Raw genomic sequence first — 26,617 nt, forward strand, 5'->3', positions numbered from 1 at the left:
TGTCTATATAATATTCATCTCTAAGAAAGTATTAATTTTTTCAACACTACCCTCATTTATTAATATTTCACCTAAATATACTTACATAAATTTGTAACTACATTCTATTTTATTTAACAAGAATAATTTTATTATTAAAGTTTTTATAATAATAATTTATGTTTTAAAATTATTTTAAAAGAATATATTACCTTAAAAGATAAATAATAAGAAAAGAGAGGAAGTATACAAAGAAGACCAATAGTCAAAGTAAACGCATGAGTGATTTCTATTGTTGTAAAATAGAAATAAAGAAACTGCATATTGAGCAGAGTATTTTCTTTGACCTGATTAATTGACCACGCGTGTGAATTGCCCAACCGGATCTATACGCTGCCCTAATTCAGATGAAGTTAATTAAAGATTCAATTCAATAATAGCACGGATACCCCATGCATATAAGGACAGAAAACTATTTCTGGCAGTGTTTTTTTTTTGTTTAATTAAGAAAGCCAAGAGTTAAACATCAATTTAATTACTTCCTAAAAATAAACGAGCCAGCGTTTCCGTGACTATTTTAAATTAGTCTTAGACAATGTGAAACAATAAATTTAATCTATAATGATTCATATAATTATTAATTAATTTAGTCTTTGACATACGTCTAATATATAGAATATTTCATGTTACACCTTAAGTGTTAATGAAGTATATATATATATATGTACCTGGCAAAACGATGTCTTTTAGCTTTCAAGCCTGAATTTGGTATTTGCAATTAGCATCATTATTCAATTTAGTTTTTGACTTTAGGAAGAATGAAATAAAATCAATTCCTTACTCTCTTTTTTCTACACTATTAAAATTTACTCTGCGCAGGTGTTATCCCTAATACAGGAATGACCTATAGTTCTATACTGATTTGTGACTTTCTTTATTGTGATGTGGGTCTAAATCTAATGGGCCAAAGCCTGCCCCGAGTGCAGAGGGAACATATCAAATAAGATGAACTTCGTTATGAACGAGTAAGAGGCATGAATCTTAACCACCGGATAAAATCATAAAAGGCTAAGATCAAGTCACCAAGTCATATCTTTTTTTATGTGATTAATATTTAACACAAATTCATATCAAAGATTCAACAGTATTTATTTTTAATTTAACATCTTATAAAATTATTTTCAATTAGAAATTTTATAAAATAATGACATGAATGAACATTTTGTTAATAATATTTATATTATGTGGTTAAAAAATTTGTACTAAAAATTAATTTAAATCTAATTAGTTAGTATATTTATTACAAATTTATATTTTATCTCTATGTTAATACCTTTATATATTAAAATTTTGTTAGTTATTATTTATATATAAATATTTTTTTTTACATAATTATATAATAAATATATTATACTTATCATATAATATTTTATTTAAATGCATGTATTGTTAGCTATTATATTTACTACGAAATAATATTTTTACTATATTTTTAATAATTTCATACAAAATAATTTTTTTGGTTAATATTTATAAAGTCATGTTGATTTTTTTACTTAAATAAAAAAACTATGTTTTGAAATTTTATTTATTGCATAAATAATCTTAATAACTCCAAATCCACTTAACTTTGACAAAAATATTCATTTTAATGGGTCACGAGACCTTGAGGGTACACAAAGTAAATATTTTCTTTTTAGTACAATTCTAATCCTAAATTACTTGTCGTTATCACTTGTGTCAACTAATGTTGGTAATCATCGTTGATAATAAGAATAAGTATCTAACTATTTGTCTCAAGCCTATTCTACAATATTTTTTTTATAAAAATATATTGAAATATAATAGTGGTAAATTATTTTACATAAATAACATAATAAATATATCGAAACAAATTTTATTAAATATATATTCGCTGGAAAATAAATTTAATTTATTTTTAATATTATGATAAATAATTTATTTTTTATTTGTTGCATAAATATTATGTTTTTTCATTTCTAGAGAATAGCTAATTATGTTTGTCTTAATATAAAAATTTAATTTTATATATAAAAAATTTCTACAATATATTTTTAATTTTAAATCCCATAAGATTAGTTTTTCTTAGAAATCGTATAAAATCAATTTAAGTTGATCTCATAAATATATATTTTGTTGAGTAATATTTATATTATAAGATTGGAATTGTTAAACTAAGCAAATCTAATTAGTTGACATATTTATTATGAAATAATATTTTGACTCTATGTTTAAAATTAATTTATTAAATATATCTTTAAATTGTTTTATTAATATTGTCATAAATTTAATTAGTTTAAATTTTTTAGAGTAGAAATCAAAAATATCATTCATGAGAAAAAAATACTAATTGAAATCATATTATGTGCAATAAAAAAATTTCTATGAGTATTTTAAACAAATACATATTAAAGACTTGATAATATCATAAAGACATAATTCTTTATTCAAATAGTTAACATAAAAATTTCAATAACATTTATTTTTACTTTTAAATCTTATAATATTATTTTTAATTAGAAATCATTTTTACATAAAATATATAATATTTTTTTTAAAATTAATTTATTAAATATATTTTTATTATAAGATAAAAAAATGTCACTTTCAATTTTTTTTCCTACTTTATTACAAGATAATTTTAATTTTTACATAATATAATATGCAGTAACAATAAAATGTATTTGTATTGTAAAATAGTTTTAAATTACTTACTAAAGACAACCCATTTATTTTTTTAGTTAATGTAACTGCATACCAAATACTAAACAACGTTTATCTTTACTTTGAAAACTCATTTCTCCATGATAATCATTTTTACATAAATACATAATAACTATTAAAATAAATTTATTAAATATACTTGTATTACAATACTTTTAAAATACTTATTCAATAGTATCATAAATTAAATTATTTTTTATCATAAAGACTAAAAGTATTACTAATAAGACACATTCATACTTAACACTATTATAAACAAATTATTATGGATGACATTACTCTAATTTCAAATCCTATAAAATTATTTTTACTTGGAAATCATATAAAATAATTTTACGAATAAAATATTTTTAATAATATTTATATTATGTAGTTGAAATTTTTATATTATAAATTAATTTTAAATCTAATTACTTAATATATTTATTATCAAATACTATTTTGTCTCTATGTTTAATATTTATAAAATAAGGTTAGATATTATTATTTCATAATTATATAATAAATATTATAATAATAATTTATTAAATATATTTTTATTAAAAAATATTAAGTATTGAATAATATCATAAATTAAATTAATTGTAATAACATTGATTTTTTTACATAAATACATAATAAATATATTAAAATAAAAATTATAAAGACGAAAACAAGAATATGAACAATAGTTTCAATTTTCAAATAATAGCAGACGATGATTTAAATAGCCTAAAAATTAGAATTTGGTTGAATTATTTTTTCTCTCTATTATTTTAATCATTTTATCATGTTTAGATAATATAAATAATAAATAATTAATTATGTTTATTTTAATATAAACTTTTAATTTTATAAGCTAATACGATAACTATCTCAAAATTTATTCACTATGTTTAAAATATTTATCTCTCTATAAAATACTAAACATATTCCTGATAAATATGCATATTTGCACATTATAACAACAATTGAGTGCATTTTAAATTGACACTAATATATTTTGATAAGTGCTTTTAGAAAATGATGTTCTCAATACTTTTGCTTCCAATTCACAAATTCAATAATTATTGATAATACACTTTCTGGTATGAAAATCTAAATAAGGATAATGTCAACTATTATACTACAAAATCTACTAATAAATATTTTTAGAGATATATATTTGTGCTAACACTAATCAATCAATATTCAAATTTCTGATTATATAAAATACTAATTTGTTCTTATAATTTATCATTAGGTGTCACTTTACCATGACAGATTCAACCATGAATATACATTGATCAACTTTTATCAATTTGGGTTATAAGTTTCTTTCAAAAAAAGGGTTCAAAACAATTATATTAGGGCATCCAAATACAATTATGTTGATTTATTAATTTATTGTAATAAATATAGTTATATTTAAGATGAAAGGTTGATCAAATTCTTTTCTTAATATTGTAACTCTGTCTTTTTATTTATATAATTTACCGTCAATCATAGTTGTGTTACATATATTTATTTAAAAAGACAATCACTATAAATATTTTATTTTTTAAAAAGCCAATCAATAATATATTTTTTATTAAATATATAATTTCAATTAATTTCTCATTATATATATATATATATATATATATATATATATATATATATATATATATCGTTTATCAATTAATTTAAAAGTGTGTAAGCAACGATGTTACCCATGCTACTAGTTTGTATAAGAGAGAATCTTAACCACGGGATAAAATCATAAAAGGTTAAGAAGTCACCAAGTCATATCTTTTTTTATGTGATCAATATGTTCATTATATAAATTTTAATTTTAATTATTTATATATGATTATATCATTTAGATTTACTTTTTTATCTTCTTATATACAAATATTTCTTTAACTGGATACGTTTTGTGTTGCAGAGGTATATTTTTTTTTGGGTTGCAACACAAAATACCTAGGATTAAAAGGCCACTAAAGTAAGCGAAATCTATACCCCATTTGGATTATCTAGCACCTATTTTTAATTCACTCTTTCATGCGTTATCCTATTTTTAATTTACTATTAAGTCTCTTTATATTTTAAAATTTATTATCTTATTTCTAAGAGCTGATTTTAATCTTTGAAGGACTAAAACCATGATGCTTATCATAAAAAACACACTCATCTACCAATATACTTATATAATTATTTGGATATTTGGTGCAAAATATAGTATTAATATAATTTTAATCAAAAATAATTTAAAATTAAAACTTTAATCTTTTGTAATTTATTATATTTTTATAGTCTTATATATTATCTTTTAATATATAAGATTAAATTTTATTTTTGTATAAATTAGAATATGTATACTAAGTTTTATTTTTATTTTATATATTATATTTTTATAATCTTATGTATTTTTATCACATTATTCAAAACGTATTTAATATAATAAATATATAATAAATTTTATCTTTAATATATATTTTTTATATAAATTATAATCTCATAACATAGCATCATTTTATTATCTTTTAAAATATTTACATGTGATTTAATGATATAATTTTTTTTACCTATATTAAGATATTATTGTTATTTATTATAATAATATTTTTATTTATATTTAAATGTATTTAATCAGATAAGTATTTTTTAAAGAATTAAAGTATATAATAAGGATATGTAATTAAATAAAATGATAATATTTTTTATTTTTAAAAATATTTATGTATGTGATTTATTGACATTATTTTTTTTATCTATATTACAATAAATAACACGAATATCTTAATATAGATAAAAAAATATTGTCTCTGAATCACAAACATTATTTTAAAAGATAAATATAATATATAAAATAAAATAAAACTTATAAATATACATATTCTAATTTATGTGAAATTAGAATTTAGTCTTATATATTATGTTTTAATAGATAATATATAATATTATAAAAATACAATAAATTAAAAAATAATAAAATTTAAATTTTGAATTATTTTTGTATAAGATTTATATTAATATTATATTTTGCATCAAATACTTAAATGAACATTAGGGTGTAGTGATAAAGGAATGTGTTTCTTACTTCAAGAGTCATGAGTCATGATTCTTGTTCTTTCTTAAACATCTGTGTTGTCTTGTGTCTTATTTAATGAATTTTTCTTTTAATTATGTAATTTTAATAAATTTTAATTAATGAAAGAGGGTGTATCAAAAGAGTGTACTAGATAATACATGATTATGCTGGACAAGGTATTTCAGTTAGTTTTTAACTTTTTTTTACTAACTAAAAAACTTGTCTAAAAGTTCGGTAAACAAATTTTTTAATAATTTCTAATATTTGTTGAAATGCTACTTGAAATAAGATTTTTTTAATAATTTATAATTTTTACATTTATTTTCATTTTTATTTTCAATATATTTATCTAATTTTCTACTTATTTTTTTAAATAAATCATAACTTTATTATTTTCTATCATTTTATACTTTTCAGCTACTTTAACTTTTAATTTCCAACTTCTAACTTTTAATTATTAATTAGTTTTAAAACTTTTAACTACCTTTTCAACTAATTTTACTAAAACATATGTGTAAGTTCCAAAGACTCCTTGTTCATGAATCATTAGATTCTGGTCCCCGTGTAGAAGCAGAATAATACAACTGGTTTGGGTTGGTTTTTCTTTTTTCGGGCAATGCAGTATGATGGGCTATATCTTTCTTCATTCGATACAATGGGCCAATTTTGGGTGCAATGCTTCGGGTCTAGAAAGTAGAAATCTCTTACTGCCACGAGTACTGCATGCGAGCAATTTCTTCCTGCACTCCCCGAATTGCTTATTGTTTGGGTCCCAGAAGCAATATAAAAAGTGCATGAAGCAATTCCGAAAGTGCAGAAAAAAAAACACCCTTGTATGCGAAGCCTATTTATTACGACTAAAAGCATCGGAAAATGAATAAATGTAGTAATGATAGTTGCATGCACGTATAGTTTCCTAACATGTTCATTGTATTTTTCTTCGCACGTAAATAATTAGATAACATGTGTTTATCATTTAATTTTATTTCAAACGTTTTATATTCAGGTATTCGATAGGCACACATGAGTAATTATGATTTTACACATTACACAATGAGTAATTACGTTTCGTATAAATATTGGTTGTTGCTTAATGATAACTACCTATACATTTTACTCGAATACTAATTTACAAACCACTAAATAATACTCCAATAATTATTTTTAAAATGATCTTCAACATATATATACCCCACGCAGTTTGCATAGCTGTTATTTTGCACGGGCTGGCTCCAAAGTCAGTTTACATGATAGTACCTGTCTTTCATTAGATTCCACAATTCAGAGCTCCATACTAATTAATAATAAGGAGCTAATGATTTATATTTTTAGATTGTGGCATGATTTTTTGTTTTTTAATTATGAGGTGTCCCACACTTAGCCCGACTACAAAATGATTTATTGCTAGCTTTAATTTGAATTTAGATTTCATGTATATACATTCCGCTCACATCTCACAGATTTATAGTTTCTAAAATATTAATTAACTTAACTGTTAATAATGTTAATATTTTTAATTTTCCATTTAAGTCACATCACATAATTTCTAAATATTAACTTAACAGCTAATACATCAATTTTTTTTAAAATTTTGTTTCCCTAAATATATAAGACACTTGTTAAACAGACAACATTAATTTTAAACAGGTATCACTTTATTTCTAAACGAACCAACCCAATAGAAGGATATTTAATCTCAAATAACTTATAGTTACACCAAAAAAAATACTTTTTTTTATAATATTTAGAATTCGATAATTTCTTGAGACACTACCTTATAGTTGACGTGTACAGGATTTCAAGGCGTTCATCAAGTGTGTCTTCTAGTTTACTAGTTCAATCATTACAATTTAAATTCTTTTACATTTCTTGTTTGTTATTTTTCTTGTAATTTACTTTCTTTGCAAAATTTTGCCGTGAACCCAACTATGTTAAGTATAATTAGATGAATGAGATCAATAGCTTTTACCGAAACTTGTATTTGATATAAGGTCTTAGACTAAAGGTGGGTTTGGATTTCTGGTGGGAGAATTCTAAAAGTTCGTTTGAGAGTGAAATCAATTTGACGTTATTATGTTTGGTTATCTCTCAAAAGTATATTTGAATGTTTGATTGTAAATTTTTGTTTTTAAACTCAGTTTGAGAGAAATAAGAGTTGGAATACTTTTGCAAATTTTAATTCAAATATTCACTAACTAGGAGCAGAAAGTCAGCTTATTTTTCCTTGGGAAGCATAAGCAGCAGCAAGCAGGTAAGAACAGAGGAATTAGAAACTTTGATGTGATCAAATATCATTTAGCCAGAGTGGCATTTGACATTTATAGAAGAAAGTAAAAGGAGAAGATAGTCAGCTTATAGAAGAAAGGCCAATTCACTTTGTTAGGAAACATGCTTGCAAATTATTCGCTAGGAGTTTAATACTCTTTATGAAATATCTTTTTCATTCTAGTTACCAATTTTTTTTAAAAGAAAATCAATGCATATGAAGTGGACCCAAATGACCTTGTCTAAAGTGGTTTAAGGACCATGTGGATCAAGGTGTGGCACTGCACATGCTCTTGACCTCGTGAAGGGAAGGAGAAGGACAAGGACAGGTATCGGAAATTTGTGACATGTCTTGTATTATTAAACCTAAAACCAACCAAATGTGATATTGTATACATTGAAGTTGATCATGGTTTGTAGCTTGTCCTTGTGTGTTGCAAAACTAAAATATCATCTGCCACTCAACCAAGTGAATAAAAGCCTGTCATGCTCCAAAATTGCTAGTTGAAAGTATTTTGGCTTTTCAGCAAAGTAGGCAACCAACCTTTTCCTTTTTTTCTTTCCCTTCCGACAAAACGTTTATCCCTTTTGGATTTATGCATTACTCACTTGATCCAATGAACCTAGAAAATAAATATTAATCGACCTCTTACAAAATAAAAAATAATATTGTAAATTTTGGGGTTTTAGGGGGGGGACTGGAAAGGGTACAAGGTCATGTATGATTATCTCTCACACAGCATTTCCACCACAGATTCTATATATGCACCATGATTAGGTGCAGCATGATTGATTTTGACTGCTTTATTTTTTTTCTCAGGAAGATCTCACCTTTGACTCCTTCACCTACCTTTCTTTTATCACACATTATTTCCAACTCTATGGAATGCCTTCTAATGAAATTTTGTACCTTGACATTGTTTCCAATTCTATGGAATCCTCACGAAATACTGTATTATTATTTTTTTTATGTTGTTATTATAACTAAGAATCTAAAATAAAAATCTAACTAGTCTGCACCACCAGAAACAAAAAACTGAGTAGGTTCCACTAGCTTTAACTTTCAAAATGTACACACATCAACATACAGTAGCATTGTCAAGTGGGAGCTACAGGGAATGAGCTAAAAGGGAAATACCATAATTTTTATTCACAATGAGTATGCTTCATGTGGACAGACATCTATAATTCCCTCAAACTTCAAGATTGAACCGGAGACTCTTTGTATTGACTTCTTCCCATGAGTTTCAAGCCAAAATACCTGACCAACATGGTGGTGAATTCTATATATTCATGAAATCAAGACCATCCTTTATAACTAATCTATATCTATATTCTATACAAAGATCGTCAACTGTATCTGACATAAAAAAATGCAATTCAATTACTAAAATATAAAAAAAAAACACAAAATAGCAGTAATGATGACAAGTCAAAGTGCCATAATGCGTCCAATTCAAGCATATCAACTCATGCACCAGTAATTAACTAAGCTAATCAAAGATAACATATATTCCATAAAGGCAAAGCATTTTACTGTTTCGTTCTTCCTATTTTCATCTGACGGAGAATAAATTTGACCCCAGTTTATTAATTGTTGGGCTTGCATGTGTACGGTAAAATGAGGGATGTGGAGTGGAGGGTCATATGAACCTTAAAGTGCCTCTCCATGTCATAAGATTCAAACTGTTAATGATGGAAAACTCACTAAGATACCGCATGATTTAACCAACTTTACTGATTCAAAAGTAAAACAAAATAATGAGACTAAACAACTTTATCATTTGAAGGTTGTGGGGAACAAAATCAATACCAAAACAGGTGAACAATCATGAAGTTTCACTGATAGATATGGGACACCAAAACTCACAAACCCCCCACATACTAATCCCGTAGTGATCTTCAACCCTGTGATGCCTGAATATAGGAATACTATGAAATAAATTTAAAATTTGAACTAATAGCTAGAAACAGAATATATTTCTAACTGTTACGCTTGAATACATATCCATAGCCATGAACATTTTCATTTACACCCCCCTCCCGCCTACATTGTAAGGATGCATATAACATCTATAAATTTAATTATTTTCATTTAAATTTTGTTCCTTTGTGAAAAAACCAGATACTTCTGTGTATATATACACATTAAATGCAAGAACCCTATAATTAAAATATTGAAAGTATGAAAATAGAAAAAGGATAGAAACTTACCTATCATAGTTCTTAATCTCTATCTCAGTAGGCCAACCTGATTGTGTAATTTTATCTATTTTTATATGTGGGGGAAAATCTTATGAGTTTCCAATAAAAAAATAAAGCGTGGTGAGAAAAAAGAAAATTTAGAGATCATGTGAATCAGCCAACTATTAGTCAAATTTGGATAGAAGTATAATCATAATCACCTTATAGTTTTGCTGTTGTTAGTTGGTTGCTCTACACCACAAAACAGGTTTGTGAGCAATGACATTAAAGCATAATTATTGCAGAGATTAGAATTGCAGTTGTGACTGCTCTAGAATTGCCTAATAATTGTGCTCAAATGAACTAAATAAGATGCAAAGTTAATGGAAGCTTTAGCTAACATGAGGTTATCAAAGATGACCAGGTATCCAACAAATTTCACACAGCTAAAAGCTGATTAAATTTTCAGGAGATGTGGCATGAAAACGACGTATTCCCAATTGAAATACATAAATGTAAAATCCCCACCAATTGTACAAACTATTGACAATGTCTCCCTTTCAGGATTACTAAATTGATTCAGTGACTTTGATACCACTATCGTTTTCATGTCTGTGTTTAATCACTTTCAAAGATTCTTGTTAAGATACTGAACTCCTTTAACTGAAGCAACACAGTAACAGCAACAGCTACAGGAACTCTGATTTCTTCTTTAATTCTCTTAATACTTTTAAGTCTTTAACCAAAAGGAAAAAGAGAACAAAAAACTTTTTATTCTTCTACTTCTTGATGCAAACACTTTTTTCTCAGGAAATAAAAAAAAAACCCTCTGCTTTTACATTTAAATCTATCTATTAAACATGGTATATTTAGTATCTAATTATCAATTGATGTGTGACAGTGATAAATTGAAAAAATAATTATTGATATGTTGAACTCTGAAGGGACCACCAAAATTTTCATGCAGATTGCAGATGCTATGAGTTTCTGAAGAAATATTGTGGTTTGATGCATTAGTGGGCAGGGAAAATAAGAAAAGATTAGAGGAGCTGCAAAGATAACCTTGAAAGCTCTCTTTTGAGATACAAATGGGCCCTTCATAAATCATTAGAACATCCACTAAATCTTATTCAGTGTCCATGCTCTCTAAAAGCAACAAAGTAAAAAGCTTTTTTTTCCTTCCAAATTCCATCCTACACTGCAACAGTGATCATATATTTCCCGCAGCAGGTCAAAACTATGTTGCTTCACCACGCACATACCCATGGAAAACAATTGAACATCCTATGTTATGCTTCTCAAAGGGTTCAACGTGGTATCTCTTTGCTGAATGGGGTTCGTACACGAAGATGGATAAAAAAAATATTCCTCTAGAAGATTGATTATATTTAGTTCATAACATACAAGCGTAGGGATGATAATTTTGCAAAACATCATATGATAACTACCCGTTTAATGGATATAGGTATAATGTAGATAATAACTTGTAAAATTCGAAGGAAATGGACAAATGTAAGTAGAGATAAGTACCTTGATACCGACATCCTCTCTAACCTTTGCACACACATAATTATAATTATAAATAAATTAAAAAAATAAAATTGATGTGAACATAATAGACCTGAGTTACCTTTGGAGGGAGATGAAAAGAAAGGAAGGAAGGAATTTTTATAAATATTAGTTGTTTGAGTCAATTTTTAGAACGGAAGAATAGGAGAAAGAAGGAGAGTAAAATTTTAGCTTGTCTAAGGTTGGAACTTTGTAGATGGAAAAAAAAATAAGATTGAAAAGAAACACCCACTAAAGGTGACAAAAAAGATTTTTTAAGAGAGAGTAATCATGAGTAAAGTGAATATTTCACACCAATACCATAAGTATAAAAAAATATTTTAACTAGACGTAAAGATAAAAAAATAATAAATATTAAACTATATATTTAAGTTCAACTAAATAATTCATAAATTTTAAAATAATCAAAAATAGCTTTTACTTTTTAATAAAAAAAACTTACGTGATGTTACCTTTAAAATGGTCAACTAAAGCTAACAAAGGAGTGGAACTATCCTACTCTTGAGGGTAGAAGTGCATACATTTTTAATCAATTATTTAGCTGATTTAGTCAATTTTTAATTCCATAATGTCAACGTAAACAGCGAAATGATTTAGTCAATTTGTAATTCCACAACGTTCAATCACATAAAGTTTCACAGATAAATTTAACCTACCTATTATATTATAAAAAAAACTGATACTCTTAACTATTTTCTTAACTTTTTTTTGTTGAATTATTTGTTTAACTAATTTAACTGATAAAATAGGCTAGGCAACTAATAATGTAAATATTTTTTACTTTCTCATCTAACCATAAAATAACATGTATAATCAATTTGTTAACCTTTACACTGATTATCTTTAAAGTTATATATCACTCATAATTTTGTCAATATAAAATAGAAATTAAACTCAATTTAATTCGTTTTTCATGTCATGTCACTGGGCTAATTACCCCGTCGAATAGTTTAGAATCCCCTATAACAAAGCATCTCCACAAATGGCAGTTACTTCAATATAATTTTTTTTCTGTACATTCTGCATAGGTTAAAAAATAAAATTGCAGGGTGATTGGTTTCCAAGCATGGACTTTGGAAACACGAAAGATATGATGAAAGGGAATCCGGGGGGCGATATCTGCTATTTTAATTGCCATAGCAATGAATGACAAGTTAGTTAGTTTTATTTAATTAAATTCAAAGGACCATTTTATTTTTCAAAAACTTGTGTCAGAATTAAGAGCAATGTCAGTGCATAAAACTCTACAATGTTTGAAATAAAAGGGTTGTTCTTATTCTAGCCAGTTGTCTAAAAAGCAGTGCCCTTTTGACAAACCCTCTTACATTTCAGACCAGAGACTGATTCCGCAACTAGGAATGCAAATTAAGAATGAGAACAGAACAAATGCACAATTTCAACATGATTGGCTGGCTGTACATACAACATTGTCCAATGAGTCACTTAGAAGATAGTACTATTCTAGTCTAGTCTAGTCTAGCACCTAAAGCACTTAATAATAATAGAGACTGAAATTGTCCAAGAGAATTAGTTGATTAAATTAGCAGAGTAAGAATGTGAACTAACAATAAAAATGCTTGCTCAATGTGAGTTCAAAGAGCCTGTGGTGGAATCACAGAGCATAGCTCAATAGACCCGTAATGCAGCAACTCCTCTATCATTTGCTCGATGTGGTCCTCTTCAAGAGGCTTGAACTGCTGAGCATTTTCCACCTTAACCTTCTTGAAAACCCAATTCCCTTCTGCTTCTTGCTCCTCTTCTTGTCTCTTTTGTGGCAACAACAATGTCTCAGTTTCGTTACTCTTCATGGAGAAGTTGCTCGCGGAGGAGGTGATGACATTTGGTGAAGCCACTCTCTGAGGCTCTGCCTGTGATGATGGCCTTGTCATTTGCAAAGAAGCCATGTAGCACCTATGCAGTTTTGCAGTTAAAGTTGCTGAGAGAAGCTTGGAAGATGATGACTGAGACGCATTGGGGTTGTAAGGGAAGTTAGTTCTTGCTCTTGTGCCACACATTAGCCTTGCTGCTTCATCATAGGCTCTAGCTGCATCCTCAGCAGTTTCAAAAGTTCCTAGCCATATCCTAGTTTTCCTGCAAATTAGAAGAAAGTTTGAATCAATAATGTTTCGAGACACTGTCAGATACTATATGTAAACACCTTTTTAACGGAGATTCAAACATTGGTTTGACATGCTGTCACACACTAAATGTGAACATTTTTTATTTAACGGAGGTTGATAAATTGGTTTGCCATGGACTAATTTCTTTTGCTAGACCAACATTTGGTCTATTTTTTAGTCCAAAGATAAGTGAAATGTGCATTGGAGTGAAAACAAAAGGGGCACTTACAATATGGGGTGTCGAATTTCGGAGACCCAAGAGCCCCAATGCCTTTGTCGGACACCTCGGTATCGCTGTTGTGATCTGGCCATGTTAGGGAAAAGAAACGAATTCTTTTTTCAGAAAGTGTTTGTGTGAAAATGTTGTGAGTGATAGAGAGTTGTGGTGGTACCAAATGGGGGAGGAGAGGGAGGAGAGGGAGGGTTTATGTAGTTGGGCTAGTTCTAAGTGTGGCACTTTTTCTAAACAATTTTCAGCAATTTAAGCAAATGGGGGGTCCCACAAGGGGATTTTGAGGTCTTGCTTTCTTTTTCTTTACCTATCAGCTATAACTTGGCTGTATTGCAATTTGCAAGTCATGATTATTGAATTAGTGTTTCATAAAACGATTCACATGTCGTTCAGTCTATGATGTGTACTATTGTCTCAAAATATTTGTCCATTGGGTGCAGAATTATATATTTGTTAATGTGTGCTTTGCAATCCTATTTGATGCCAGAAAAATCTAATATTCAAGATCACGGTCCACAGATTCTGGTCATGTGAAAACTGATCCATAGGGTGCAATTTGTAGATAATGACTAGTTTTGTAGTCCCCTCTTGTGTGAAATTTGAACCACTAGATCTTTGAACATATCATTCTAAAATATATATAAAAGCCCCAATTGCCTTAATGAATGTTTTTTTTTTCCAAAATTAATTGGAGCCTCCGTGTCTTTTTTTTGTCAGATAATATCAAATTTTAGACCTTGGTCTCGACCATTTGGCGACCAAGATAATGATCAATCGATCATGTGTTGCAATTATTTGTCGTTGCGATCGGCAGTGCTACAGAACAAACATGAATGAACACTGTTTACCACTGCATTTTCCGTTCCTTGTTCAATATGATGTGATAATGTCTTTGTATATTTTATAATCGGGTCAATTCCAAGTTGGGTACATCGGTTTAGGATAAATTCTTGGACAAGCATAATTACCCTAGCATATCAAATCATTTGATCAAATTTCATTCACTATTAGTATGATCAAGTCACTAACATATGAGAGCAACAAAATTAAACCATCATCTTCTTTGATTTCTGTTGAGGGATGGAGTCATTAAATGAAATGCACTGGTCAGGGAGACAAAGTATTGGGAATTGGGACAAGTTAGCTTTTCACTCAACAAAACAAATGAAGTTTACTAGTTCATGTTCGATTTGCGGCTGAAAATGTTATAATGCGTGTTTTAATGCAAATCTAACAGGTAAAAGTAAAATAAACATAAAAACAAGGATCTTAATATGTTTTGACAAAATTACTTTTGTGTCAAACGTAATTTTACAACAAAAAAGTAATTTTGCAATGATTCTCAAACATGTAGTTAGTGGTGTTTGCAATATATGGTTGATCAGCAATTGAAGTTGAGAGTTTTATTCATTTACTGTTTCGGATGTTTGAAAGGGAAACAAAGAATATGGAGCCTGATATGAGTTAGGACATCAGAAGTAGTATTTCACGATTTTGGTTGGTAACGACCCATGTTCTTCTCGTAGCCACTGTTTACCCACGTGCCAGAGTTCATTCACCATGACCATACTACATGGTAAGCTAAATAAATTAAAAAATCATACGATATAGAGAGTTTAACTTTCATACATTTGTGTAACAATCACTCAACGAGAAATTAACATGGTATAACTTTTAAAATAAGTACAAAAGTCAACAATAGTGTATTTAAATTAAATCCACAAATATTGGGTTTATGAACAATAATCAAACATCAAAATTCAAAAGAGAAAATAAAACTGGATGGTAAATTAAGCAAACACTTCTCTTTCCTTTCTGCTGAAAAAAAAAAGCAGTCAATAGTGAATGGTGATTATGCTTGCTTATTTGCTATGTATTTTTGTGTTTTACAACATAAATTGTTTGCGTTGTTCAATGAAATTTAAATGGGCAATTTTGGTCATTCCCATCGCATCCGTGATCAGTTCCATGTGCAAAACTACTAAAGGCAAAACACCTTATTATTTGAATAAAACAATAGTGGGGTCTATAATGTAGAGGATGATGTTCTCTTGTCTTTGTGCCACGTGTAAGCAACAATTAAGATGACGATCAATGTTGTGCCGTTATTTTCTTCATGAAGAATCACTTGTGTTGAGGAATCTTTTTAGATCAGTTTTATGTTGCCTTACGATGCTAAGGAAGGAAAGGTAAAAAAGAACTGTTTCTACTTTCTAGTTTTTGTTTGGTACAATTTTGCTTTTTGTTTCCTTCTAAGCCAAAGGAAAAGGAAAAGAAAAACAATAGCAGCCAGTGACAAGGAAAATAAAAAAAGAGACAGGAAAAAAGAATAGAAGGGAGACAAAAGAACAAGTAGCATGTATGTCAAGATTGAAAGATTAGGAGCTTTATAAATATATTCCTATCCATGTCTCTATCTTTTTCTTATTATTTATTTTTAATGTTCTTGAAGGAGAGCTTTATTTTTGGTTTACAGCTATGGTTGAATTGAATTGCACAAAAGGTCAAGAAAGTGAAATATTTATATATATATATATATATATATATATATACATACACGCGTGAAATGGGTCCCAAAACATAACATGGGTGATGAGAGCAAAAGCATTGTTTGTCGATTTATTTAATTAACTAATTGTATTCCAAATATTTCTCTCTGTGATTAATTGTTTGAGCAAATAATCTAAACCTCCCATGGTTTGTTGGCTTCAACTTGATAAGTTTCTGACACCCATCATGCCCGTGTCATCTATGAACTCTTTTTTCCCTTACACAACCACAATGCTTCACATGCCAACATACACAATCCATTGAATTTTAACTATAAAAAAAACAAGGGTCTGCTGCGTGGCTTGAGGATAAGTACAGAACATGGGACTTTCTCCATCAAACTAGTAATAAATTGAACAGTTGTGTCTTTTTCTGTGTGTTGAGTCCTAACCTTAATACGCACATACATGCACATATACGATATTCCTGTGTGTTAATTGTCTTTTCTTTAACATGTTTGTCGTCTTACTAAGGTCCTAGTGCTCTATGAATATGCCATCATCGAGAACGTTTCCTCCCCTGAATTTTATTTTCCCCCAAAGTATCTCTCTACAACTTTTGGATATGATGTTTCTTTTTTTTATTCTAACTAAATTTTGGACATGGTATTAATCCACTCAAACATGGAAATACAGTTTGTAATTTTTTCCCACAATCAGACGAAGCCCTTGTCTTTTATTAGGAGCACACAGCAATTCAATAAATCCCTTTTGCGTATGATGCAACACTGTTAAGTTTTCTTACAAAAACGGGTTGACATACGACATTTTTATATGTTTTTTTTTTTTTGCTGTTGAAAAAAAAGCGTAAGAGAGTTGAATTTTAAGGTTCATATATGAGAGCAATTACAAAAATAGTAGAATTTAAATTTATACTCTTGTAAGATATACATATGATTCTTACCAATTTTATTAACTTTTATGTCCACATTTTTATATGGTGAGTATATTATATATACCTAAATTAGCCTATGGAAAATATATTTAATCGTTAGATTATAAATATGGACAAATTTTAATTCTTACATTCAATAGAACTAAAATACTCACGGACTCACCTTTATACTTTTGAGAATATTTTTTTTCAAAAATTAATGCAGGTCGTGTAAAATATTTAGGGACTAAATTGTATATTCATTAATCTTATAATATTTTTTAACTTTTTTTTCTTTGAATTTGATAAAATTATTGATCAATTATATATATATATATATAGGATTTTAACTAAAAAATTATTGATTAAACTGAAATAACTCTTAAAAGTTAATTCAAGCTTAAACTTTATTTACAATCAAATTAATGAATAAGCTCTTAATTAATTCATAAGAAATTTTTTAGTAAATATTTAAATAAGATATTTATTCAAACACTTCTTTTACCATTATATGTGAGTGTAATTTATTAACCACTATACTTAAGGATGAAAAAGTTTATTCAGACCTTACGAATACCTACTAAAATATCCATCGTAAGAAAGATATTTATTTACATTATTGGGACTGTGTACAGACGAATGTTTACCCACAAATAGGGGTGAAAATGAGCCGAGCAACTTGTCGAGGGCCTTTGGCTCGGCCTATGTAAGGCTCGACTCGGCTCGGCTTGTTTACTATAAAGGCTAAGCTCAAACTTTTAAAAAAATCTTTTTAGATAAAAAGGCCAAGCTCAAACTATAAAAAAAGCTTGTTAAGCTTGACAAGCCGGCTTGTTTAACTAACAATATTAATAATAATAATAATTTTATTTTATCAAATCTTATCTTATCCAGATTTTATTCTATTTAGATTTTATTTTATCCAGATTTTATTCTATTTAGATTTTATTTTATCCAGATTTTATTTCATCTAAATTTTATTTCATCCAGATTTTATTTCATCCAATCTTATTTTATCTTGTCCAGATTTTATTTTATTTCGTTTATGGGCTTGAACTTAAAATAGATTTGTGAGCTTTGAGGCTGAGGACCTATATAACAACACCAAGGTTTTAGTTTAGGAAGTTTTTTTTCAAAGAGGAGAATAATTCTAGGATTTTAGAATTACAGTTTTTATTACTGTTCATGCACACTTTTCACGTAGAATAAAATCCATTTTCTGCAATTTCGTTTCGGCTTCAATCTACATTTTCGTTTCTACTGATTAATGGAAGGCTAAGTCTTACTATTGAATACTGATCAGTTTTTCCTCTTCATCAATTACTTTGTATTTGTTGCTATTAATTCATGCATGCTTAGTGCTTGATTAATTGTCTCTGCGCTTAATTTACATTCATGTTTAATGATCAGTTTAGTTCATGATTAATTGGTGTATGTGTTGTTTAATCACATAATGACAGCCTTATCTTAATTTTCGCTTAGTAATTTAATTTAGGGTTGGATTAATTGGCTGAACTGATTAAGGATAAATTCTCGTAACCTAGGATAAGAGACTTGCTTGTGAATTAAGGGGAAACATATTTTTATTATGTTATTTTCTAATTCAAATTTGTTTGTTGTTTAATTTATAAAAACAAACAACTCCCCAATTCGTTACTGTTTTATTACTATCTATTATGAACGTTTGGTTAGCCATTGCTCGTCGGGAGACGACCTAGGATCACTTTCTAGATACTGCATTTTTAATGTTTATTTGATTCGGATACGGCCTCGATCAATAGTATATAAGATATGGCTTGAGCAGACTAAGATGAAATTATTGTAGATATATATTTTTAAAAAATATTTAATATACTTATATATTCAAAAATTGGATTAAAAATTGTTAATTTAACTAATAATAATTTTTGTTTGGCTATATTAGTGTAAATCATCTCTAATCCATACATTTTTTTTAATATTATGCTCTTTTTATTTTCTTTTGATATACTTTGTGCTTTAACGACTTGATTTCAATATGATTTTGTTTATCAATTATTTTTGGATTTGTACATTACTTATACGAAATTTTATAAGTTTATTTTTTTAGTTAGTATTTCACTAGGTTTTAAAATAATTAATTAATCAAAGACGTCTTTAAACAAGCTTTTAGATAGGCTCGTGGACCAAGCCAGACTTTTACATAAACCGAGCCGAGCCTTAAAAAAAAAACCAGGTAATGAGCCAAGCTCAAGCCTTACATATTCAACTCAAGCCGAACTCAAGCCTAGTAAAGCTTGGCTTGACTCGGCTCATTTCCACCCCTATTCACAAATTTATAGATACTATAATGTTTATCCTGCCTTACACATATCACGTATATACATATATATTAATATAATTATAATATGTTACTTAATATATATTATATAATTTTCTATGTAAAAAAATTATGTATTTTTTTTATTTTATGACTACTAAAAAGTAACTTAATCTTAAATCTAAGTATCTAATCCCTCAATCTTCACGTTCATGCAATCATGCACTGCGCCTCTTCTCATATCCCAGTGAGTGCGATTGTTCGAGACTTCGAGTGTCGTCATGCGCCACTACACTGCCTTCTTGTGCCACCGCGAGCTCGTGCCACACTGCCCCCATGACATCGTCTCATTGTTACCACATGATATATGCAAGTTTAATTAGTGTTTTGGTTAAACAATTAAAACATTAACTTTGCTTGATTTAATATTATAAGTCAATACTTTTAATGTTATATATTTTAATTTAAGAACACATTTTGAATTTTTATATTGATTTATTAATTTTATATCTAAGTAAATTGTGGATCGTGAGTCCCTCACCTACCTTCTTCTTGGAGACGAAGTTCTTTTCTTGTATCTAAAGCAATATCAAGTATTCGTGACCAAGAGTCTACGTCCTTTTAGTTACGTATAATGTAGACGAGATTGACAACTATTTTATACCTAATTACCTATTTATTCACTAAAACAAAATTCCATTTATTGAAATAAACAGATGGAGATGAAATTTGCAAATTGCATTGTCCATGAGTTCAAGTTGCTGTGCATAAGCATAAATGCTTCTCAACCGTGAGTCTTGACGCGGTTTCGTTGCTAAGGAAGCAAACAAACAAATTAACAAAAGGGTATGAGCCGTGAGGGTGAAATTAATAGATATGATGTGACCCATTCCCCACCCTCCCGCATTCTATGCGCGCCACTTTGCCTTAACCTTTCCTTCCTTTACTTGTTTCAATTTGTGAACTATACATGAAAATGGCATATGCAATTTCCATGTGCATGCTCCTATTTTTCCTCCACCACTAACGTGTATTTGCTCATATAATAGAGTGCTAGTTCTACCAAACATTTTATCAATCAAGCAATCCTAATCTATTAAAACTTCAACAGCTCCAATATGCATGTATCATACAAAATTTGTTCCGAATCTCTTTCTTTATTACGGTCTTTTTAGATGAAATGAAACAACTTTGAATTTGAAAAACGACAAGATTAAATTCGCTTTTATTTTTTTGTCTCTGAATTTGGATTCTTTCAAATATTAGCAAGTATCGTGACAATGTCTTATTTTTTTGATGAATCGCGACAATGTCTTATGAAAACACAAATACATCAAAAAAATTTTATCAGCTGAACATATTATATTATAATAGAAAGGCACCAGGGGTACCAATTCCCCGTACAAGTGCATAAAAATAAAAGTATACTGTTGTGCATATTTAATGCTATTAAAACATCAAATACTCATTAAATACATCAAAAAATTAATGGAACTTACGTAAAAAAAGGTTAATGTCTTACTATAATTACATTTTTTGTGTATTCTATTCTCGTGACATACAATAAAAACTAACACGAGAGAATTTATGATCCATTGCAAATAGATTTAATAAACTCGTTGTTGACATTTTGATTGTATAGTATTAACTTGTTTTATCGTGTGGCATGTAGTTCTTTATCCACCCTATGGCAGGACACTTAAATGCGCCAGAGACGTAGTTTTTGTCCCCACAGAGTTAGTCAATATGAAGCACATGCTTGGGGTACTGTACAAAACTGGTAAAGCCAAAACATGGGGGTAAACAAACCATTACCAAACCATTGTGTTGGGTTGTGCATTAAATAATATTTGTGTATTTGGTATTCTGTTTCTAACACCTTCTACCTATCAAAAGGGCTATAAAGTTAACAGATAATTACAAAATTAAGCAGCTACTTTCTTGGCACGTAAAAGGAAATTAATCAACAAGGCTTTGAATTGCCCTTGGAAACGGTCTATTCAAATATCCTAAGTAGATTTAGGTAACAGAAACCATGAGACAGGTTCAACTTACCTATCATTAGACAGCTTTTAATAAAATGGCTTTATACATAACGAGCAATTTTCGAAATTAGGAGTAGTAGCGATAATTGAGGAAGTTCCCAAGACTAAGAAGGAAGTCCTGTATCAATTTTCCTATTGTCATGTGACTTGATGTGCGTGTGAGGACTAGTCTTTCCCGCCGGGCTTAATTGCTAGTTAATTGGGTGAGGTTAATGATTCTTGGAATTGAATGACAACCAAGGAGAGATTTTAGCAAGGTTTCTAATTGGATGGTAAGGGTTATTGAGAAGACATCAACTTATTCTAAGAATGACTTACTTTTCATCTTTATTATTTATTTTTTTTAAAATCTAATAATTATAATAAGTAGAATCTTAATCATTAGTTTTTAAAAAATATATGATTAAGATGAATAATAACTATTTTAAAGTTACTCTTAAGTATCTTAATCCCTACTTTTATATATATATATATACTTAATCCCTACTTTTATATATATATAGAGTGTGTGTGAGGAGTTAGAGTATTTTTCAGTCAAAAGTTAAAAACCAATCACTAACAATAATGAGATTTTATTTATCAAACTGACTTTATTAAAAGATTAGTCTTTTGGATTAAATTCTCCTCTTGAGCTTAACTCTTAACGATATTAATTTTTTCATTAACAGTGGGACTATGGAAAAGACTACCTATAAGCTAAATTAAGGTGTCAAACTAAATATTGATAGGTGAGTTAAGTTATCAAAGAGAAAATGACTATAATTGGATCCATGTCAATAAAATGAAAGCTTCCATGGACGTCAATTTTTAACTGGGTTAGTCTTTATATGGGAGAGAAAGTCTTATCTCATCCTTTATGTGGGAGAACATCTTATTGTGATACAATATTATTTATAATTACTGTTAATACTTTACTTAAAAAATTTATTGAAATCCAACTTATAATTAAAGATATTAAAAATAATAAATTGAAAGAGATAAAAAGGTGTTGAAAAAATATGCCTAAAAACACTCTCATTAAATATTTATTTAAAACTAAACTATATTACTTATAATAGCAATTATTAATAAAGCTATTATCTTCAAATTCAAATTAAGTCCTAATTTCTTTAAGTTATAACAAAAACTTACTATCTGTAAAATATTGTTGTTATAAGACTATGTTTGGATCCTTAGGCAATGTATTATATTCGAATTTTGTGGATGAAAAAAGTGATTAAGAGAATTTTTTATATACTAAAAGTGATTAATAAAGTTTCTCAATAAATATTAGTTTTCAGTAAAATTAGTGAATATTTTATATAAATGTCATGGTGTTTTTATATTTTCTATTAATTTAAAAATGTTATTAGTTAAATAAATTATTAAATCTTGTTGTTCTTATATTTTTATATTAATTTACAAAAACTATTAAATCTTAAATAAATGGGTAGGTTTTTATTTTTCGTTAAATTAGTTTAACTTTGTGCACTAGACCCCAAACTTAGGTGGCTGAAAATGAGCAGACCAACCCGTAAAACCGAAATATTTGTCCAAATCCATGACTGATACATTTTAACGTCCAATGCTTAAATTTTTTTTAAAAAAGAATGGTCTGCATTTCATTGGGTTGAGCGTATTGGGCAAAAAGTGGACCGTGGGGCAAACACTGCTGCTTTGCTTTGAATCCAATTCACAACCTAAAATTGGGTTTTTTTTTTTTAATAACCAAATTTGTTTTAGTATTCTGGTAATATATATTTCTTTCCTTAAAATAGTAAAATCCATCTAATCGAAATAAAAATAGTAAAAAAAAGTTGTATACACCACAAGTATTTTTTTTACAAGAGATGATAGTGTTTTACCAATTATGAATGATAAAATATTTATTTTGAATATTTAACGTAATTATATATTTAGAGATAAACTCAATCGTTCATAAGTTAAAACAATTTAAGAAGTCATACCTATTGATTCAGGAAAGTGTTTTTTATTTTAAAAAATTTAAGTAAAGGAGCAAGTACTTCACGACTGTAAAAAAGTGACTCCAGTTCTGAAGGTGAAATACATAATGACTGTTTGGAGACATACGTATAAAATGACTATTTTCAAAAACCTTAATTCCTGTGCAGCTTTTAATTTTCCAAAAACTCAATAAAGGCCCTGGCTAAATTATTTCTATAATGGGGTGAATAACATTTTTTATACCTGGTGCAAATCCAATCCAAATATGGTTTGTTATTGAACTTAGAGAAAATAGGCTATGTGCATGACCAATAAACTATTGAACTTAAGCATTTAGATAAACTAATAAATATATACTTTTTAATAATAATAATAATAATAAAACAATGATAACAATACTACTATTAAAGGTCAATTTATTAGATTTTACAACTCTTTAAATAATTTAAAATTTATTTTTAAAACACGTTTTTGTAGTATGTAAAAGTTGTTTGAGGATTGCCAACTCGTAAGAGGTTTACAGATTTAAAATCCTTAAATTTTATACAGATTGAGAATTTATATGTATTATATGTAAAAGTATTTTTGATTTTTTTTTTCTTTTTATTATTGGATGCATTAGAAAAATATTGGGTGCAGAAAGAAAATCAAGTGTGAATGAGGAGGTCAGCCTGACCCAATTGCCATGCGAAATTCATTTTGGTTATTTTATTTTTAATTTAATTTACAACAAAACCCACGATTTACACTGATAGCTGTAGGTATAAAAGAAGCGCTGGTTAATGTGTACTCCTTAGGGTTTGGTTATTAGGGTTTTCGCTGACCGGTGCGCAGTCGAGCCTCCAGAAGACGAATCGAAAATGGTACTCATCTATCAAAATCACAATCCCTAACCTTCGATTTGTAATTGCACCGATAACGATTCTGCTACGTTTTCAGCATTTGATTTGTGACTGATTTGTGTTTTTCGCAGCCGTCGCACAAGACATTCAGAATCAAGAAGAAGTTGGCGAAGAAGATGAGGCAGAACAGGCCCATTCCCTACTGGATCCGCATGAGGACCGATAACACCATCAGGTACCTAACCTACCTCGAGCATTTTTAACGATTCTGTTACGTTTTGCTTTTCTCGCTCACGGTTCCGTTTTCCTTTCAGGTACAACGCGAAGCGCCGTCACTGGCGTCGCACCAAGCTTGGATTCTGAGGTGTATGCTCTGCCTAGGTTCAATTTATCCAATTAATTAGTGTTTAATTTTCTTGAGGCAAAAACAATGTTTTGAGTTTTTAATATTTTCCATTTGTTCGAAGACTATATTGTGTAAGGAACTTATTGTAGTTCATACTCATGGCGTTTGTCAACTCCTTTTAAAGTATTTTCGGATTCATTGCATTTGGTATAGTTTTGTCGCATTGAATATTCTTTAGCTTTCGGGATGTTCTCTGCGCGGTTATCATATGATAGATTCCAGACATAGTGCTGGTTGGGATTAAAGTTTTCAAACATAAGTTTTGGTTAAACTTGTTTAAGTTCTGCGCTTCTACAAAATAGAGTTTTCAGGCAAATTTTATCGTCACAAAATTGAGGTTGGAGTTTAGTACTCCAAACGGAAAACCAAACATAGCCATAGTTGTTTTGATTTTTGATTCTCCCTTCAATGGTAGGCTACGATGTATTGATTCTTCATCATTTTTGACATCAAGAAACGTAAGATCTAAATTTCTACCGGTATCCAAGTAATATTTGTTTCTCTATGAGATAGTTTGGTTTGTGAATTGTTATATTGTAATAATTCAATATAGTTTGTGTTTAACATGAATTAGAATTCGATGAATTGATGTATGGACTTTATGTGAATGGTTTGTGGGTTAGAGGCAAAGTTGGGTTATCAGTGATGCAGACATTGTAAAATGTCAACAAATGTGATTGGGTTTTTTGTTTCAATTCCTAGTTGATAAATCTATAGTACAACTTGGTTTGATGTTATGTTGTGCACATTTTTTCTCCCATAGGATTGTTGCTGTTACATTTCTTTGATTGGATGTTTTGGCTTTTGTTGGAAATTGTAAAACTGCGTTGTGTTGCCTTTGTTTCTGATTGTTTATGGGAAGGCAGATTGACTGACATGTGGTATACAAAGTTGCTTTGTTTTCTTACTAGAACTGGAATTTCCAAATTAGTGAACATTGATTAAATAATAATAATAATAATGAAAGTACCTAAGAAAGCAATTACTAAAATCATTAAATGCATAAAGTTAATGATAATAATAATGTCATTAGAAATAATTAATAATAACATCAAATGCATGAGTGATAGTGTTGTTAAGAACAATATTTATTAAATATAAATGATACACTTTGGTGTCTATTATAAGAAAAAAAGTCACATTAAAAAGTTAGTTAATTTTATTAAATTTTGTTAATTTCGTTTTTTTTCTTAAATTACCTTTTATTGGAACTTAATATTAATAAAAAAAATTGGTCCTAGTAAACAAAATGACATTTTGAAGATAGTCTTCTTAAATAAGGTAAAGTTAATTAATTAGTGATTTTTGTTGCTTATATATAACAGAGACGGGAGGAAGTGCAATTCTGCAAGAACAATGACTTTTAACATTTTAAGAATGTTTTGATTAAATTATTTTTTCAATTAAGCACTTAATTCAATAAATCTATTTTGGTAAATTTCTGTGAAATTTAAAGAAATATCTGAATTTTAATTAGTACTTTCCATAAGATGATTAAAATATTCAAATACAGGATATCAAATGTATTTGGAA

The 26,617-nt window shown here is 28.3% G+C and overlaps 2 protein-coding genes across 2 annotated transcripts; one reads left to right on the forward strand and one right to left on the reverse strand.

Annotated features, from left to right (window-relative positions):
• Positions 1-13,023: 13,023 nt before the first annotated feature.
• LOC114408924 (protein PPLZ02-like) lies at positions 13,024-14,351 on the reverse strand. The gene is made up of 2 exons (XM_028372146.1): positions 14,123-14,351; positions 13,024-13,864 (listed from the first exon to the last, which is right to left on the reverse strand). The coding sequence occupies exons 1-2, from the start codon at positions 14,203-14,205 to the stop codon at positions 13,366-13,368; spliced, it is 582 nt and encodes a 193-aa protein (XP_028227947.1). The 5' UTR covers positions 14,206-14,351; the 3' UTR covers positions 13,024-13,365.
• Positions 14,352-24,553: 10,202 nt separating this feature from the next.
• On the forward strand, positions 24,554-25,234 carry LOC114408925 (60S ribosomal protein L39). Its single transcript, XM_028372147.1, has 3 exons — positions 24,554-24,699; positions 24,810-24,913; positions 24,993-25,234. The coding sequence occupies exons 1-3, from the start codon at positions 24,697-24,699 to the stop codon at positions 25,039-25,041; spliced, it is 156 nt and encodes a 51-aa protein (XP_028227948.1). The 5' UTR covers positions 24,554-24,696; the 3' UTR covers positions 25,042-25,234.
• Positions 25,235-26,617: the final 1,383 nt, after the last annotated feature.

Source organism: Glycine soja, chromosome 4 (assembly GCF_004193775.1).
Source record: "Glycine soja cultivar W05 chromosome 4, ASM419377v2, whole genome shotgun sequence".
Classification (NCBI taxonomy): Eukaryota; Viridiplantae; Streptophyta; class Magnoliopsida; order Fabales; family Fabaceae; genus Glycine; species Glycine soja.